Source organism: Dasypus novemcinctus, chromosome 3, assembly GCF_030445035.2.
Source record: "Dasypus novemcinctus isolate mDasNov1 chromosome 3, mDasNov1.1.hap2, whole genome shotgun sequence".
NCBI classification, from domain to species: domain Eukaryota; kingdom Metazoa; phylum Chordata; class Mammalia; order Cingulata; family Dasypodidae; genus Dasypus; species Dasypus novemcinctus.
In genome coordinates this window covers 120,335,056-120,355,303 of record NC_080675.1, presented here as the reverse complement: position 1 = coordinate 120,355,303, position 20,248 = coordinate 120,335,056, and the positions used below count along the sequence as shown (strand labels likewise).

Sequence of the window (20,248 nt, the reverse complement as noted above, 5' to 3'; positions counted from 1 at the left end):
CCGGCTTCCCACATACAAGGTCCCAAGTTCAATTCCTGGCCCCAGTACCTAAAAAAAAATTATGATAGAGATAGTATTGACTCTGAAGATTAGTCTAGACCAGGGGTTCTTAACCTTTGTATTCCATGGACCCCATTGCCAGTTAGGTGAAAACCACGGACCTCTTACTAAACCCACACTGTATTGTATATTATTTAATAAATATATCACACCTGGACCAACATGTCCCCACAAGAATAATGTTTTTTTAAACTTCTGTTCAAGCTTATGGACCCCTGACTAAGAACGCCTGGTCCAGACAGACTCCTCCCGGTCAAGACTGACCATCGCTGACATTTTTCTGATGTTTTAACTATAATGGTTTCTTGTCATCACTTGAAATAATCCTTTTGGAATCTTCTTTATGCACTGACATAGAAAGGCTTAAGTATTATCAAGTGGAAAAGTGTGTTACATAAAATGGTATCAGTTATGTTTATGTACTTAAAAATGCTATCAACTATGTTTTTAAGAGGTGGGTGGATGCACACAGGCGTAAGCATCTGCTTTTACTTTTACATGCATAATCCATCTTTGGAAGGATACATTAGAAACTAACAGCAACATTGGTTGCCTCCAGGGAGGGGAATTGGGTGGCTGGGGAGCCGGGGGGAAGGATTTTAGCAGGACACCCTTTAGAACCTGAGTTTTTAAAAAAAGAAAGAAAGAAAAGAGCCATCCTTCTGCACAGCAGCCAGGTGAACCCTTTTGTTTTTGGTCCTTCCCTTACACTGAACAGATGAGAACGAATGTCAGACCAAGCCTGGGATCTGCGAGAACGGGCGCTGCCTCAACACGCGGGGGAGCTACACCTGCGAGTGCAACGACGGCTTCACGGCCAGCCCCACCCAGGACGAGTGCCTTGGTGAGTGCAGGAGGCTTCTGTAACCTCTGCCTCCTTTCTGGGACCTTTAAACCCAGGCCTTTTACTTGAAATAAGTAAACATGTCAGATTTGAGGAAGGGTTAAAAGCATTCATATTTTGGAGATGACTCAGTGACTCTGTGTCCTTTGGGCTTAGCACCACCCTGCAACTAAATTCTTCCTTTGCTAATTGTATCAATGAATCACTTGTTTGGAATTTCTTTCTTGGCTGCCTTTTTAAGCCCCTGGTGATCGGCATCAGTTTCAATATGCTTTTCTGCGGGTCCTTCTCAATAGCACAACTATTTCCCCATATGTCTGGGAGCAAATAGAGTTATAACCTTGTCTAGGCCAATGCCTCTCTGGCTACTTACTGATATGCTTGTCTCGTTCGTTTCCCTCAGATACCATCCTTTCTTTCTTCTGCTGTTTCCAGCTTCCCCTTCTCGCTCCTTCTCATCCAGGGTAAAGTGCTACATCCTTTTTCTGACCAAATTATTACTCTCCTGTTACACTTATAAAAGTCCCTTTCTCAAAATCCTCTCTGCAATATAATGTCCCTTCTAGACAATCGGGAAGGGTACTGCTTCACGGAGGTGCTGCAGAACATGTGTCAGATCGGCTCGAGCAACAGGAACCCCGTCACAAAGTCTGAATGCTGCTGTGATGGTGGGAGAGGCTGGGGGCCACACTGTGAGATCTGCCCTTTCCAAGGCACCGTGGCTTTCAAAAAACTCTGCCCCCATGGCCGAGGTTTTATGACCAATGGAGCAGGTACTTCATTATGTTCTGATGTCTGACCAATGGCGTGCCTACTTTTGTTGTGAAAGTTCTTGTCAGGGAATCCCATTGTTTTATAAGAAAGATGAGAATATGGAAGCCACAGTATGGGTCGAGGCTCAGTTGTATAGTTGAGGCCAACAGTTCTTCATTATGGTATTTTTAGACATTCAAAGCCACACTGCCAAGTTGTCCCTGGCCCTCCTATTAAGTTGTGCTTGGGTCTCTGTGTCTGCATTAAAAGGAGTCCCCAACATTTTAAATGGAAGTTGTAAGTCAGTTGTGGCTACCAGAATATAATTTTTAGACTAACCTTGAAATAAGGGTTCAGTAAATTCCCAAACAAGTCAATAAATACATATTTTAACTCATAACGGTGGCTGGAATTGACTGCATAAAAGAAGTATAAACAGTGCTGGTATCCTGGCAATTAAACATAATTGCATCTGACAAAAGCACAAGCTACTTTAATTAGAGAAATTTGAGGCGACTGTCACAAATGTCTGAGGCAGCTCGGAGGGAGACTTCCAGGCCTATCACCAGTTCTTTTCCTCTGGTTACCAGCAGTAACTGTAATTGTTTTCAATTTATAAAAAGCCTGAGAAAAAGAGAGAGATTTCTGGAACTCTTTGGGAGGGCACTGTAAGCAGGAGGGAAAGAAGGAGCTTAAGAATAATTTCTATTCATGTTAGAAAGATGTGGCTGAAAGTGGAATAACTGAAGTGAGTGTGGGAAAAGACAGAAGCGGGCAGATAAGATGGCATAACCAAAAGCTATTTATCATTCTTTGGAGGACGTGAGGTGAAAATGAGGTGGCGGAAAAAGACACATTTCTTGAGACCAGTGTGGGTGTACTAAATTACATTTCAAAGCAAACTTGAAAAGATCAGGTACACCCAACTGTCGGTATAAAACCTGGCAATCAACAGCTAAAAACTCACTTGGGGTGTACTTGTACTGGTGCCTCACCATGCAGTAAGTTCTGTCCATTTTATATCTTTATTATTTTATTTATTTTAATTAAATCTCAGATATCGATGAATGCAAGGTTATTCATGACGTTTGTCGAAATGGGGAATGTATCAATGATAGAGGATCCTATCACTGCACTTGTAAAACTGGCTACACTCCAGATATAACTGGGACTGCCTGTGTGGGTAAGTGTTCTGTTTCTGGTGTTATTCCTAGTGGAAATGTTAGGTTTGGGCAAGCAAAAAATAAAATCCCCAAACTAAAATTCTTTGTAGGCCCTTACCTTAACCTGTGTAATTCCATAGGAAAATGACCAAAGGTTAAACCTTAAGAGAAGCATAAAACAGAGTTGATTTTTCTTTTCCCAAAACAAAAATTCTTGTTTAGACTCTGAATATTGAGCATTTGGGGAAGCAGCTGTGGCTCAAGCAGTTGAGCTCCCATTTACCATATGGAGGACCCAGGTTCGATCCCCAGGACCTCCTGGTAAAAAGGAAAAAGAAAAAAGGCTTTCCAGACCTGTGTGGTGCAGAGAGGTGCAGGCCCCCGCACGGCGAAGCAACATACCAAAAACATGATGATGCAACCAGATAGAAAAAAATTTGAGCATTTTGACATCTCTTTAGATGGGCAGTCACAACATATCTCTTTGATTGTAGATCTGGATGAGTGCAGCCAGGCTCCGAAACCCTGCAACTTTATCTGCAAAAACACACAAGGGAGTTACCAGTGTTCATGCCCGAAGGGCTACATTCTGCAGGAAGATGGAAGGAGCTGCAAGGGTAATGTAGACTTTGCATTCACCCACTCACCTGCCACCTGGGCGTATCTTTGCATTCCTCACACCTCTGAGGAACAGACAAGCTGAACGCCATGCTCTATAGGCAAGAGGTACAACTAGGGTAGTGCCTGCCTCAGGCCTCCTCTCCTCACCTCTAATGCTAGATGGAGGGGGGCTGAGGCCTGGAGGCTGCAGAGAACAGTCACAGCAGCTATCCTCACTGCATGCCCCATGGACGTTCCTGGGGGCCGCCCACCAGCGTCTCAGATGGCAGAGCCAGCTCTCCAGGACTTGGGTGGGGAGGATCCTAAATTGTTTACCTCCTCTTTGACTGGCTTGTTTCTTCTTCTGCTTCCTATTTATTTCATTTATTCCATCTATCTCTTCAATAAGTTTAGAGCCCAGATCTCTGGCAAAGTCCTGCCTCAGAATAATCGGTGCCATGATCCTCAGAGGACATTGTGCCCAATTAAACACTGTGTCCCGGTTTGTAGTCTGCCAAATAAGGTCATTCCTGTTTTGTAAGAGCTTATATGAGATATAAATGTGACAAAGAATGAAGAAAGAGCAAAACTATCTGTGAATATCCCTTCTCAACCAGACGTTATTTTTTGCAAAATTCTTTAGGTGTAAATTTACTCTTGTGAACACTTTCCTCAACAATAAGTACTTCACATTGAGTGAACAGGAAAAGTGAGTCATACTTGTTAATGATAATTTGGAAAATGAGGAATTTGGCGAAGGAAGGGTAGACCAGATGGCAGAATAGAGGCAGAGTCCTTATTGTGAAGCTTTAAAGGGGAGAGAAGACAATAGGGGAAAGTAAAGGGTAGGATGGGAGAAGGGAGACCTCTTCCCTGTATCTGCTGGAAAAGAGAGAATCAAGAAGTCTGTAATACAGACTGATTGAATGGGTGACATTCTGAAGTTTCATTTGCAGCACTAATCCTATATAATCCTGTAGTTTGGGAAGAGGAAGTTGAGATACCTACTCAAAAATCCCTACCATCTTAAATGAAAAGTTGTTTATAGCTCTGTTTTTCTCAAACATGGGACTTTCTTTATATCTGTGGATCACAGTGACCTTGAAGCAGTGTGAATCTATAACTTGGAGCCATAAATTTCATGTGAGTGAAGAGCCAAATTCAGGGGAAATGCCTCTCACTGTTCACATTATCTGTAACAGAACAAATTTACAGCACTTTTTTGAACTGAGGGGGCAGAGAATCCTCAAAAGTTGATAGCAATCAAGAGATGAAAAATGGAAATTAAATGTTTAGTGGTCATTATACTCTCTCACAATACGTAAAAAGCATCAGTAACACTCTCTTTATAGTTGTAGGAATATAAAATAACTACATACCTTTTACAGGTCCTTTTAAAACGTAAGTCCCTTTCTCCTATTTTTCTCATAGGGTCTAAATTACTCCACATGTTCAGCATGTACGACTAAAAATCAAAATGTGCGTGCAAGTATGTATACTGTTCAAACTGAGAGGAAAGGGGCTGGGAGGCAGGCTCTGGGGGAGATGGGGAACAGCACTTCCCCTGTGAAATGGGTAGGATCCAGATAAAAGGAGAAGGGGAGAGAAGACATTCTGGGAGTTAAGAATAGCAAGTTGTTTGCAGGTCATCTTCAGCCATGTGTGACAATGCTCTCGAAAAGTACTCAGGGTCAGAAATAGGGAAGCTGTCCTACTGGCAGGAGGAGCAAAGCGATCAGTAATGCAGAGACCGCGCTCCATCTCCCCTCTGCTCCGCTCAGGCAGGTCAGTGAGGCGCTGAGGAAACTGAGCTCAGAGTTTGCATCAGTCAGCCTCCTTCCATGGAAAGAGCACATCTGGCTCCATTTTAAAAGAAGTCAGCACCGGGAGAAATGTAGGAGTGTCCTCACACTTTGTGTCCACTCCAGAGATTACTCTGGCCCAGGATCTGTGGGGTAGATGCAGTCACCAGAAAAGGAGGCCTGAGCTGCCACTCCAAGCACAACTCTGTATGAAGTGGGTGCATAGTAACTAAATTTATGACAAAGAAGGGGCACTATCAGGAAAGAAAGCTTCCTGAATACACACCCATGTTTTGGGTTTCGTTTTGGTTTTTAGGGGATTTTTGGCTAAATTTCAACTAAAAACTATAATGAACTTTGTATCTCTTAATATTTTAAAATAATGTCAGAGTTGAGAATGAGTCTAGAACTTGTGGCAGTGAGGAAAGAGGCCTCTTCAAAGCAGAGAATTTTATTGAGATGTGGGGGAGAATATTGGAAAAGTGCCCTGGACAGTTGTGGGTTTTTTTGGTTTGTTTGTTTTTTTAAGTGCTCTTAGCTTAACAGAATGTGTTTCTTCTTTCCATTTTTCCTTTCCTGATTTTTCAGTTTTGTTTTATCCAAAGGAGAATCCCTAACCAACGGAGTCAAATTTTTTATGACCTCATTTAAGCAGATTAAAAACAGCAAACAGAGAACTAAGTGAACAATTTGATTTCCAGCCTCAACGGTTCATGTTATATTTTTATATTTCAACTTAAATAGTTCTTTCCAGTGCTCTGGAAATTTTCGAAAATCCCTAAGCTCTCACTTCATTTTATAGCTTGTTTAAGACTTTATAATTTATTTAAAATTCCTTTAATGAGACCACATTTTATCTTTTCAAAAGTTTATCTCCTGGGTTCCTCCTAGCCATTTTGGGGGACTCTCTTCTGTCAAGGGTCACTTGAGAATTAGAAATCAGACTTCAGAGCTACTTCCTGTATCTGTCAGTGTTGTCAGTTCAAATCTAATGTCTGTCTTGCTTTTCTATAGATCTTGATGAATGTGCAACTAAGCAGCACAATTGCCAATTCCTGTGTGTTAACACCATTGGTGGCTTCACATGTAAATGTCCTCCTGGATTTACGCAACATCATACCGCCTGCATTGGTAAGTGGGAGTGGGAAAAAAACAATAGCAAATGTAGTTAGTCCTTTAAAAGATTACTTTTTTTCCTGTTTTTCTCTGCTGCTAGAATAAGAAGACAAAAACTCCAAAAATATGAGTGTGTGTGTGTGTGTGTGCGCACATGTGAAATTACATTGGCCTTATTTGGCTTCTTATTGAGTCCTCTTTCTCACTTTCTTTTTTTTTTCATTTCAAAAAATTATATTGAAGTATTATCATTCATACATTAACATACATAAACAATAAGTATATAGTGAAAGTTGTGAACTTACAAAACAAACATGCATATCATACAGGGCTCCCATACATCACTCCACCACCAACACCTCACATTGTTGTAGAACATTCGTTACAAAGGATGAAAGAGGACCATCAAAATATTACTACTAACTCTAGTCCATATCTTACATTTGGGTATTTTTTCCCCAACCCACCCTATTATTTACACCCTATATTAGTGTTATATATTTGTTATAGTCCATGAGAGAACATTCTCATATTTGTTCTGTTAACCACAGTCCATCATCCACCACAGGATTCACAGTGTTATACAGTCCCATGCCTTGTATAATCCATTCAAAGCATACACCCAGCGGCTTTCAGTTTCATCACACAGTTGTGTTGTCATCACCTCAGTCAATTTTAGAAAGTTTTCATTACACCAAAAGGAAAAATCCCATATTCCCACATACCCCCTATTTTTGACCCTTAGAATTGATACAGTACCTTCTTTGCCATTGCTGCAAAAATGTTAAAATATTACTGTTAACTGTTGTCCATAAGTTATATTAGATGTAATTTTCCCATATATCCTCATATTCTTAACATTTTATAATAGAAGAACATTTTTATATTTAAAGATTTAAGATTGTGCTATTAACCACAATCTTCATCCACCACCAAAATCACCGTTTTACCATCCCTAGATTATCCTCTAGCTTCCTTTCAATTGACATTTAGGTCCTTAGACTGCCCTTTTTCAGCCACAATCACGTTCCTAAATCATCAGTGTTAGTTATATTCACTACAGTGTGTTACCATCAATTCTATTCATTTCCACACTTGTACAATCAACCTTATTAAAAATTCTACATATGTTAAGTATCAGCTCCCATTCTTAACCCACACTCTATCTTCTAATAACCTATGCCATAGAGTTTACCTCCACTAATTTACTTTTATCCTATTTTGTTCATGTTACTGAGACCATACAATATTTTTCCTTTTGTATTTGGCTTATTTCACTCAACATAATGTCCTCAAGGCTCATCCATGTTGTCATATGCATCCTGATTTCATTTCTTCTCTCACTTTCTTTTAAACCACACAAAGAGGGACCATTTTAATTTTTTCCTTTCCTCCACTGCTTCTCATAGACAATAATGAATGTACCTCTGACATCAATCTATGTGGAGCTAAGGGCATTTGTCAAAACACTCCCGGAAGCTTCACCTGTGAATGCCAGCGGGGATTCTCACTTGATCAGAGTGGCGCCAGCTGTGAAGGTGGGTTGAGCCTCAGCTGTAATCCCGCTGGTGGATTGTGGTGGTGGTGGCTTACGTGACTATCAACACCCTCATCATTATCCTCTATGAGCTATCAGAACTGAGCACTCAACTGAAGATCGAAATAATTTGTCCGAATTACACAAGTCCCATATTTTAGAGATTCATCTTTTGTTTCATGCTTGATTGTATCTGTAATGCATGCCTTTCCTAGGCATATCAAGACTTTTTCTGCTCAGTTATTAATTTAATCTAATATAGAATAACTCAGTCAAGACAAAGAGCTAGATCTCTAAATTTAATTCAATACTTTTGTGGCCATTGGGTCCAGAGGCATAAAATAATTTTCTCAAATTTGAATTAAACATAGGAGGAGTGACTTTTCCAATAATGTGTAATTAGAAGATGAAGCTTTTTTCAGTTAGGATTTCATCTTTGTATTTACACCATTTGGCTTCTAATTTTGTTGCAAATAAGAGCCATCCCTTAGAGTGCTCTTGTGCTTTGCATTAATTTATCATTTTTATTTGAGGATTTTTACCCAGGACACCTTAATGTTTTTCTCATTGGACTTATCAAAAGCCATACAGAAGCTACAGTTGAAATTTTAGGTAGCAGAATAATTTATTAGGGGTCAGATTTCTAATTAAAATTGCCTTTCCCCTTAGCATGCATATAAATGTTGCTGCAGAGAGCCTCTCAGGCAGCTACTCTGAGCCCATTTTGACAGTTCAGAAGACAAAGTGTCAGCGTGGCTTCAAGGCAACTCTGCCTTCTTTTTCAGATGTGGATGAGTGTGAAGGAAACCACCGCTGCCAACACGGCTGCCAGAACATCATCGGGGGATACAGGTGCAGCTGTCCCCAGGGCTATCTTCAGCACTACCAGTGGAATCAGTGTGTTGGCAAGTAGTTTCTTCTCATTCACGAGATGAATTGCTGTCAGTGTCAAAATTCTGCTTTCTTTCTAAGTAAATTTGTTCTTGAAGAAGCAAATATTCAATTAAGATGGATTTTACTGGGTTAAACCAGAGGGCAGTTACAGCCTTTGCAAAACAGCAAACCAAGAAAATATTCATTATAGAGGGTACTTTAAGATCCTCTGCTTTGAAATGCCCCTAGTATCCCTTGCCTCCCAATATTCCCCTGCTCTTCTGCTGCATTGCTAGCAATCTACTCCCACTTGAGTTCTGTTCACATCAGAGGCCAAAAAAATCCTACTCGTGATTGAAAAATACCAGCCAGAGACTATTTGGATCAACTTTTGGTCTGAAGACTCAGCAGTGGTTCCATTCGGCTCTGTATATCTTTGGGGGCAGAGTACAAAAGGCAGACACAGCAACTTTGTTTAGGACTGCTAAATTCTTTTGATAATTAAGGGAGATCCACAGATACTGTCACTAAATTAAAATTAAGTTATCTCTGATTCAGCAGTGCCATGGGATAATAGTGCTTAATGGAGACCATAGAACCAAAGCCTCAAGAGTTTGGAGGCACCGCAGTCTAGCCCAAGCCCTTTGTTCTACTGGCAAGGAGTCTGAGCTCAGGGAGGGACGATAATCTGCATTACCCAGTTATTACATGGCCTGCTTGGAACTAGAACCTAAGTCTCTTACCTTCCTGGTTTGGCCAGCCTTTCAGCATCACATTCTCTTGTTTTTTCATACAGCAAGCATTTAGAAAGTGCCCAGCTGCCACGCCCTTGGGTAGAGAGCCCTCCTTAGCAAAAATGCAAAGGACTTCTGCTTCCTGGGTTAATGTTCCACATTGCAAGGTTTCGCTGTACTCCAAATGAAGACTCATTTGGTGTGTTTTCACTTGTCAAACTTGTGTCTCTATCTGGTTTGTTTCCATACAAGACAGTTTTGCGGAGGTGAGTAGAGTTAGTTAAAATGATCCCAGTACTTAGAGGAATTTAGACTACATAACTTGTTGACTAGGTATCTGGTTTTAATCACAGTGCCTTTGTTCATTTCAGCTTAGGGAGGTCTTTCATTTTGATCACCAGTTTCTGACATTGCAGAATTTCCAGAAGAAGCTTTGTTGATTCAATATCTAGTATATGTGCCTGTTGGCTCTTATGATATGAGCCTCATTAATGAAATTGCAGCTATGGGGGAAATGTAAAAGAGGTGAGGTACATCACGCCTGCAACTTGCCCTCCACTTGCTACCCTAAATCCAAGAATAGCCAAAGATGGCCAGGCCATGTCCAGCTGCTTGGAGATTCTACTTTGATCCCATGATAATCTTCCGCTGGCTGGGGGTTCTAGAAGATAAGTTGATTAAGAAGTTAAGAAGACGTTGGAGGGTTCTTGATGACCAGAAGACACTGATCCAGTCTGGCCTTGTAGTTCTCATAGAGGGGATAGTTATCCACAATGAGCATTTCCTGAGGCCAGGGTGGCTTCCGCAGAGCCCTGCAAAGCAGATCTCTTGGATCCACCCTGCCTGAAATCCTCACTTGTAGGCAATCAGAAGATCATTCTTCCCAGATGGATGGGTTTGGCGCAAGAGGCCCCTGATTTCATTGCTTTCTACAAAATATCAAATTTCCAGCATACAGTTGGAGTAGGCCCATTTTGACCTGGAGAAGATTTATTAAAGAAAGTCCATTCAGTATTTCAGAATTCTCCTAGTGGTACCCCCTTAATGCCAGAGCTGACACACAGCCTGCAAACCTGATGCTGGAGCCTTTGATTTTAGAGGCCAGCATGGGGAGGGTTCAGTCCGCTGGCAGGGAGTGTTCTTTAGAAACTCTGATACTCTTTTGATAAAATTAGAATTGTCTCTTTAAAAAAAAAAAATTTTTTTTTAAGCCTCACCAATTTAAGTACCAACTAAAATAATAAAATAAATATTTTGGAGTAGAGAAAAATTCCTTATGGATCCATTTGTTCCATGGTGCACAGTATAAAAAAGTTCAGGAAAAATGGAAAGCCTGTTAACCAAATTGTGGTGTTTATATATTGATAAAATACATGAGTGCACAACCACACTGTTTCCAAGCAGTAAACACTCGAAATGTTTGCCAGTTTCTTATCTAATAATTGATGCTCCACTCCACCTTTCCAATCTGGAAAAGCAAGTTTAATTTAAATTTCATTAGATTCTCAGAAAAGAAAATAATAAAGTAAAAAAAAGTAAAGTAAAAAGTAAAGTAAAATTACTTTAAATTCAAAAATAGATGTGAAAGGGAAGAGAGTTTAGACAGAAATAAATATTATTAATTATAGTAATGCAGAGGCTCAAAGTTAAAAGGAACTTTGGATATTATCTATCTTAACCTCTTTCTTAATATATAAATCTCTCTCCAACCTCTGTGGGCATCCTAATTTGGCTTGATCACCACCTTAAATGGAACTCACTTTCTCTCAGTATAGCTCAAACTATGTATAGACAGCTTCAATTCTTGGAAATACCTTTTTCTTTGGGAACTAGACTATTCCCCTCTCTAACTTCTGCCCCTTGGAACTAAACAGAAAAATCTAAGCTCTGTACTGACAGGTCTTCCCCCACATACACCCATCCTGAGAGATTTTATCAGTCAGGAGCCCAGCAGGAAACAGATGGCACATTGAAATTGGATAATTAAGGACAATTGAATGAATCAGCTATGTAAGGTGTGGGTAGGTATTAGGGAACCCTGTGGTGCATGGTGCAGCAGCCCCCAAACTAGCAAGAGCTGGGAGCCCACAGTGGGTGTGAAGGGGCAGGGGAAAGCTACTGTGTGTTAGAGCCCCCAAACGGCAGTCACTGTGCAGGGAAGGAGCTGGAGGAATAAACACCCTGACCTCATTCTGCCGCCCACTCATCTCCTGCCAGTGTTCCCTATTGGCTGAACCCAGCTAAACAGAGAGGCCAGGATTGGAACCTCTTGATGCTCCATACAGGTCAGCCTTCTGGAGCCCACGGCAGGTGGAAGAGGGTGGAGGATGGACATGGGGGTCAAGGAGAAGACAGCCAGCCCAGAGGTGTTCTCTCCTCCCAAACAGACATCCTCCATTCTTCAGCCTGTCTTGTTTGTCGGAGGGTTCTCTGTTCGTGGTCTCCATTGGGCTCTATGTGCTCCTCATCTCGAAGTGAAAATAAGGGGAAATGAACACAGATACTGGGAGGTTGAATTATTTCTGTTTTAGGAACCCCGGAGGCTAAGTGACCTTGGTGGGACTTGAGATTTTGCAGTCGTAAAGGATTCTCAAAAAGGCAGAGTTGAGCTCATGGACCCATAGCTGGGCACTGAGCCATAGCAGGCAGCTCAATGAATGGCTTTCTTACTGTGCACCAAGCTTTTTCTTCTCACTGTAACTATACACAGAAACACAGAAAAGATGAAAGGGAGAAAGTAAGGGAAGGAGATGAGTATATAATAAGTATGTATAAGCAAGCAACCCTGCCCCCACCACCTTTCTCCACCTATATTCCAATTTTTTTAAGAATAAAAACTGTAGGATTTTCTTAATACAACTTTTTTCTTTATAGACGAATCTACTGTAATAAGGTAAAACTAATTCAAGGAGAAAGGAAATGCCGGTTTAAATACAAGTGAGTCTCTTGAGAGACATTGTGGAATAAAGGAACGCATGTAGCTTTCGCAGTCAGACAGACCTGGGTGTGAATGAATATTGCTGCTCACTTAGATCTGAGAGAAGCTTCCTGAGCCTCGCTTTCATTATCGGTTAAACAGGGATTATAATACCTACCTCCCATGATTGTTAGGGGGGTTAAGTAGACTAGGGAATGTGAAGCACCTAGCATGCTAGGTGTCATGAAGTACCTCCTGAACGTTCATGTCCCTGCCCTTCCTCCCTCGCATTGGATGTAGGTACTCCTTAAGCGAGGAGAAGGCCAGTCTACCCAAATACAAATGAACATACATCTGAAAATGGGTGGCAGCAGTTAGGAAGTACCTTACCAGCAAGCTTCCTACCTGCTCCACAAAGGCAGGTCTGCAAAATATGTTGGAGATTTCAAAAAAGAATAAATCAGAAAGAATGAGAAATTCAAGGTTTTCTCTCTTCAAGTTGATTTTTAAAAGTTAAATTTCTTTTTCCTGCTTATTCCCCTCAGACTTAGCAGGCCCCTGTGGTAGTCAGACCCGCAGCATCTGTCTCTCCCATGGGTTTTCTCCAGTTATTGCTCATGAAGTCTGAGCCAGACCTCTTCCAGGCACACTTAGCTTTTGACGCAGCCCAGACACTGTGGGCAGGAGGCTGGTTAGGATAAGGAGTGGGGGGCATCAGAGAAGGGAGCAGACGTGCCAGAAGACACTGTTCATCCCCCGGAACAAGCACCTGGGGGCTTTTGCTGATTTTCTTTTAAAGGAAGTCCAAGAGGGACAGACTTCCTACAGGATACCAGTCCTTGCCAGGTCTGCACATCCTGAAAAAAGAGGTCAGGGAGAGCAGACTCCAGGAATATGGCTGTCCTTTGCTTTTGAGGTATTTGTCCCATTGCTGGGCACTTGTGCAGCAAAATCCCAGACAATTGTATGGTTCCTTCCCTTCCACCCTGAAGCCTGAATCTTTGCCCCGATTCAGCCCCACAGTTCTTTACGACGTGTTCATGAGGAGTAGGGCATACGAGTGATGCATTAAGAGGAGGACTGGAGCCCGTCAATCCTTCAGAATGACATCCTCTAATACTGTCCTCCTGGTGTATATGACCTCATCTACCACCTCTAGTCACAACACGACAAGTGGCCACATCCATTTTCACATCTTTATCTGTCCTGCTTCTCTCCCCCAACCCAGCAACCTCTGCCTGCCTTGCCTTCCTGAGAGTCAAGCCAAGGACCCAGCTGCCCCACAGCAGGTGGCCTGACCAGGACTCCTCAGTAGAAATCACTGGCCCATCTCAAACATAGTGTATCTTCTTCTTTTCCCCACAGATGAAAACGAGTGCCTCAGCGCGCACATTTGCGGAGGAGCCTCCTGCCACAACACCCTGGGGAGCTATAAGTGCATGTGTCCCGCCGGCTTCCAGTATGAGCAGTTCAGCGGAGGATGCCAAGACATCAATGAGTGTGGCTCCTCACAGGCCCCCTGCAGTTATGGCTGCTCCAACACTGAGGGCGGCTACCTGTGCGCTTGTCCGCCTGGTTACTTCAGAATTGGCCAGGGGTAAGCACTACTCTTCCTGGTTGTGCTTGGAGACTCCCTCAGTCATAGTATAATGAAGGCTATTTAACTCAAAGTTAAATGGAACTTCAGTAGATATCATCCTTGAGTTAATTCCAGTTAGCTTTGCAAAAGTTTTTATATTTTTTAGGTTATTCTTATTTAAAAGGGAACATCTGGATTTCTGAAATTCATAAATCATCAAACAAAATAATGTAGCCACATTGTAAATACCTTGCTAAGTGGCTTCTCCATCTTATTCTTTTGGTTGTCATAACTTACTGGAAAGTGATTTCACCTCCCCAGAAATACAGAGGTCCAGCCATGACAGAATTGGGCTTACACTACATACTGCTCAGCCATCCTTTCCCTGGGGCAAGCGGGATTCTATCTTGACATAAAATGCCTTCTCTTCTAGTTTGTGTTAGGATAAGGTGAAGGGATACCTTTTTTGCGGGGAGGGGTGTTCCTTAGGGTTTTAAAATATATTTTACATTTCAGTCTTGAATTTACATTTAAAAATTACCAAAAAGATGTTAAATGTGAGAGTTATAATTGTTATTCGCCAGGTAGAAGACTTTACCAAATTTTATGTACAAGAGTTGGAGTAGGGAAAAGACATATTTTTATTTTGTTCAGTGACTTAAAAGCTTAATGGTGGGGAGTGGATGTGGCTCAGTAATTGAGCGCCACCTTCCCACACATGAGGTCCTGGGTTTCAATCCCTGACCCTGGTACCTAAAAAAAAAAGTTAAGTTTTTAAAGTTTAGGCCTTTATCCCTGCTGAATTAATCTGGCCTTAGATATCTGCAAATACTTTGTCCCTCCATCTTGTTTTAGCTTTTCTGAGGTTATATGGGAAGGAACTCAAAAATTTTACTTTTTAATTAAAAATATGCAGACATTGAGTATACACGAAACATACATGTACTCCCTCACTCACACATATACTCCCCACATATACATACACACGTATACCCTCACACACATTCACATATTCTAGACACTTTCCCCCAAAACATATACCCACACACACATACATAACTTCCCCCAACACACACATATACCCACATACATCAAATTAACTTAGTGGTCTTTGATTTTTTGGCACACAGATATCAAGTGAATTCATTTTGGATTTGTGTAGGCTTGAAGGTGAAAGAATGTTTCATGGGAAGCACACAAATACCAGCAATTGGAAAAAAATTCCCAGATGTTTGTGTCTGGCTCTCAGTAGACTCATTCTTTATAAGTGCAATGCCAAAACCATTTTTCCCAGCAAAAAATTGTGACACTCCAAGCTGGCTCATGACCAGTGGGATTTTATAGTCACACTTCTAATAAATGGTGCTCCTGAGAAATGAAAATACTGAAAAGAAGTTCTGACAAAGGAACTGAAGATTGCAAATTTAGGGGTTGCCTCCCAATAATTTAATCATTATGTGGGGTATACATACAAACAGAATGAGTATCATTTCATTCATTTTTCTTTCTTCAAGTTGATTTTTAAAAGTTAAATTTTAACTTTTACATGTTACAAGACAAAGAAAGAGGAAAGAAAATGTATCGGACTTTGGCAAGATTGAGAAGAATAGTAGGGACCTGTCAATTGCTGCAAAATACAAAAAACAAAAAAATTATGTTTGTTGGCATCAACTTTTGAATCCTAAGGGCATAAAGGAAAATGGGTTATAAAGAGTAGCCAGTTATTATAGAAAATAGGTAAATAATATTTGGTATACTTTAAGGCCCATTAATAGAAATCTGCCTATTTATAATAGTTTTGGTCTCTGTGAATTACTAGAGTAAACCCTGCCCCAAAATAAAGATTCTTTTAGAACCATTCAAATGTTTCAGCACACTTTGAAGAAGGAGCCCGGTAAATACACATTCCAAGTAGCCTATGAAATAGTAAGCAAAATAACAAAACAAAGGACTTATGAAACATGCAAGCCTCCCACTATAACTTGGCTTTAATAACTGAAAGCTGAAGAAAAACAGCTGAACTATTTCTCTCATGGGCATGGGTTTGTTTTTCCAGTTTCTCATGAGTCAGACCAATGGCCCTATTGGGTTTGAATGCCTTAAATGATTTCCCACAATTGGGCGAGCTCTGAAACATGTATTTTATATATTGCATATCTTTACACTTGATTACTAAATCAACCCTCAGTTATCACCTAGAGCTTTTTTTCTTTCCTCAGTAGCTTCAGAAAAATAATAGATTGCTCAGAAGGCTAGAATGCTGAGGGATGGTGGTAGTGATGGTGGTCTTGGAAATGACTGTGGTGGTTGGTGGTGATGATAGTGGTGGTGGTGTCAGGATGGGGATGGTGGTGGTACTGATAAGAATGGTGTACAAATGGTGGCTACAGTGATAGCATCAGTTAAGTGGGATTCAGTTAAGGAAAGAAATGGTGAGTTTTCATGTCTTTTTCACTCCTGTGGATGTCTGTTTTGTAAAAAAGAAGACATTTTCGTTTAATCTCCCAAATCACCATGGCCTCCCTCATCCTTTGTTCTTCTCTTGTTTTCACTCCATGTCACCTCTCCAGTATAAGTAGAGCAGAATACCTGCCACATTAGGTTTGGGAAACGGGGCTAAATAAATATGCAAATCAGGGCCTTTAGCGATAGTAGAAAAAAAATCAATAACTCAGAGCACTGGAGATTAGAGGCCAAACACAGAGGACCTCAGGTATGGTTCTCAGAGCCAGCAGAGCATCCAATGGTCAGATAATTAACAGCTGAATATGTCACTGGTGCAAGAGCCAGACTTCACCAGAACACTTGCCTTGCCTCCTTGTTATCTCCCAGCTGTAATGAAGACCGTCTGTTCTTCCCTTCTGCTGCAGGCACTGTGTTTCTGGAATGGGCATGAGCCGAGGAGGTCCAGAGTCGCCTGTCAGTGGTGAAATGGATGACAATTCACTCTCCCCAGAGGCTTGTTACGAGTGTAAGATCAATGGCTACCCCAAAAGGGGTAGGAAACGGAGAAGCACCAATGAAACAGATGCCTCCGTTATCAAGGTAGGTCAGAAGGTGATTTCTCCTCTGATTTTCCTTTTGTGGCAAGGTCTTTCAGATTCCTGTGGTTTCCTCCAAGGATACTCCAAAGTGTGAAAAAGCTCCCCAGGGAAAAAATCCAGACATTCCCTGGGCTCCAGGCTGCATTTTACAAGAGTCTGTGGGCCTTCCTGAAGTTTCTTTTTAAGGAGTGGTCCCTCGAAGGCTTTCACATACTTGCTCATTTTCTCTGTCTTGCCAAAAAGAAAGTCAAACACCCACCCAAAGTCTGCTGAAAGGACAAGGTCTGAGATCCAGGAGAGCAAGTAGGCAGAATAGTGAAGTGACATAGTGCTGCGTGCACAGGGAGTCCTGGAGGCTAGAGGCTCCTCTACTAAAGTGAGCCATGTGGAGTGTGAGGGAACTTGGACAATCAACAGAAACAACATGGAGGCTGAAGCAGCCCAGTTTTCTTTGCCTATGACTGTTGCAGCCTCTCAGTCAACTCCGAGATGCACAGATATTCACCCAGACCTCTGGCTCCAGGCCCATAGAATCCAGCCCATATGGTCCCAGAGAGGCAAGCAAGAAGCCTGCTGAAAAGCCCTGGATATTAGCAGATCATCAGAGTCAGGAAGTAGGTTCATCGATAGGTGTGTCCATAGGAGGGGGTGGTTTTGTGTCAGTGAACAAAATTGAAATAGACTAGTTCTTTCTTCCTGTTGGTGCTGCAACCCATCTGCTGTGGTTTTGGAAATGAGGTAAATCTTTGAAGAGAAAATAATCTGTTAAAACAGTGGTTCACAAACTTGTGCACATGTCCGAATCACCTGGAAGGCTTGTTAAAACAGATTCTGGGCACCACCCTTAGGGTTCCTGATTCAGTAGGAATGGGTGGGGCCGAGAACTTGTAATTCTAACAGATTCCCAGGTGATGTTGATGCCCCTGGTCCAAGAATAATACTATGTGACCCATGGCATTAAATATCCCAAATACAAGGGGTTTCAACTTGACTTACTTCCTGACATCAGCTTAATATTTTTAAATATTATAAATGTGGACCTATTTAACATATTTGTGGTTTGAACAAAGTGTTTTAGAAATATACATTTTCAATATGGTATATACGACATGGGCAGAAAGTTGTATCAGTGTGACTTTCAAGTCACTTTTTCTTTAATATGGGCAACAAGTGTCACCCTTTCATCTTATTTAACACATCTTCATGTTTCTTTCCAGGATCAGCCTGAGATAGAAGCCAGCATGAGTCTTGCAAGTTGGGACATTGAGAAGACAGCCACCTTCGCTTTCAATATTTCCCGGGTCAGTAAGAAGGTCCGAATTCTAGAACTCCTTCCAGCCCTTACAACTCTGACAAATCACAACAGATACTTGATTGAATCTGGAAACGAAGACGGCTTTTTTAAAATCAACCAAAAGGAAGGGATCAGCTACCTCCACTTCACAAAGAAGAAGCCAGTGGCTGGAACCTATTCATTACAAATCAGTAGTACTCCACTTTATAAAACAAAAGAACTTAACCAGCTAGAAGACAAATATGACAAAGACTACCTCAGTGGTGAATTGGGTGATAATCTGAAGATGAAAATTCAGATTTTGCTTCATTAATTCACCATCCAGAGACCAAATAATTAAAAAAACAAAGATAGATAGGTAGAACTGAATTTTTCTCTCAATCAGAATCTCTATGTCATAGGTACAATCTTTTGCCAAGTAAATTTGTATAAATAAGCACAATTCTTGTATTACAAAAGCAAGGTACAGGTTTACTACCCTAGTTCAAAGCAACCACTTTCTCAGGCTTCTCATGAGTGTAGCTAAGCTACCTTGTCATATATGTTGATTCTTGAAAACTGGGACATGTATTTCCATTGGGGGTTGGCTATTCATGCTGATATGCCACCCCTATAGCAAATGTATGGAATGTGCTTTCAGTTGATGGACTGTTCTATTTTTTCAAATTTGTAAGTGTTGCTTCTCCAAATACAAGTACTAGGTCAGCCATTTATAATATCTATTTGGTGCTAGTAAATTTCAAACTAGATTTATAAATGCACTGTAATATTTACACAACTTAGAACCCAAATTACAAGTATTCAGTTCAAATACTTCCATTAATTTCAATCAACCAAAGTTAGTTCAGTAGCTTATCTCAGTTATGAGTATAATACATTACATGTAAATTAAGTGTGTGTATACTGTAATCATGCTATTTTTTATCATTGAAACATTTATAAACTAGAATAATAATGCCCTTAATGTGAGGGTTTGTAATGGTGCTTATTAAGACCAAAGACTTGTTAAATGTATACACCAAGTGGTTATGAAATTTCTGTGACTGGCCCACATGTTCACTGAGGTCTTGAAGGACCAGAAAGAAGCTTTAGCTGCCAGAGGATCACCAATACATCCTTCATCGTGACCTGTGCAATATGACAAGATTACCCTCACTCATTCCTGTCAACAAGGGGTCAATGTCATAAATGTCACAATAAAACTGTCTCTTTTTTTTTTTGTTTACCCTTGGTTTTGTGTTCTTGCATGGACTTGGGGTTGGAGGGGCCAATTGGTAGACGAAGAAAGTCTCCTGGACTTAAATTATCCTGGGCCTGTTAGCTGCAGCTTCTAAAAGTGTCAAATGTATAATCACTAGAGAAAATTAATTTAACGTATTTGAGTCAATCCCCTGTCTCATTCATTGCAGATAGCAGAATCTGGTGCCATAGCCTCTGAAACAACTTCATTAACATGATGTGCAAATAAGAAATTGAGGTTGTAGTATCATTTCTGAAACATGACCTGATTAATCCTCTGACTTTTAAATCACCGTAGATTTCAATAGTTTCAAATATCAAGTTCAGTTGTTGTCTTAGAACACATGTGTTTCATTATAAAAGATTTATCATGCCCCCCCTCCCTTCAGATATACACACAATATTGGCAAGCTTACGCCCTTAAACATCTGTTGTTAGTCAATGCTAGTCTAATTACAAAGGGATAATCCCAAATTGAATCCAATTGAAAGCTGTAACTCTTATTTTATGAATGTCATAATTTGAGAATGCTGTTTTATTTTAAAGGTAATATTGAATATTTAGCAAGTTGAGTTCATGCAAATGATAGGAAACAATGTGAAAAATCCCTGTGAGCAGTAAAGCATTTTGTAGTAGTGAAAATAAAAGTGAAATAAGATTGCTAGCATGAAAGAGAAAAAACCCTAAAGGACA

At 40.8% G+C, this 20,248-nt stretch overlaps 1 protein-coding gene across 1 annotated transcript in view; it reads left to right on the top strand.

Moving 5' to 3' along the window:
* FBN1 (fibrillin 1) overlaps nucleotides 1–19,541 on the top strand; it is a 254,403-nt gene extending 234,862 nt beyond the window's left edge. The window contains exons 57-66 of the mRNA XM_004448075.5: nucleotides 779–904; nucleotides 1,471–1,677; nucleotides 2,715–2,840; nucleotides 3,315–3,437; nucleotides 6,237–6,353; nucleotides 7,748–7,876; nucleotides 8,661–8,780; nucleotides 13,765–13,996; nucleotides 16,849–17,023; nucleotides 18,240–19,541. Of these exons, the coding sequence (XP_004448132.2) occupies nucleotides 779–904; nucleotides 1,471–1,677; nucleotides 2,715–2,840; nucleotides 3,315–3,437; nucleotides 6,237–6,353; nucleotides 7,748–7,876; nucleotides 8,661–8,780; nucleotides 13,765–13,996; nucleotides 16,849–17,023; nucleotides 18,240–18,629 (1,745 nt within the window). The 3' untranslated portion in view covers nucleotides 18,630–19,541. The remainder of the gene's footprint in view (nucleotides 1–778; nucleotides 905–1,470; nucleotides 1,678–2,714; nucleotides 2,841–3,314; nucleotides 3,438–6,236; nucleotides 6,354–7,747; nucleotides 7,877–8,660; nucleotides 8,781–13,764; nucleotides 13,997–16,848; nucleotides 17,024–18,239) is intronic.
* The last annotated feature ends 707 nt before the right edge of the window (nucleotides 19,542–20,248 follow it).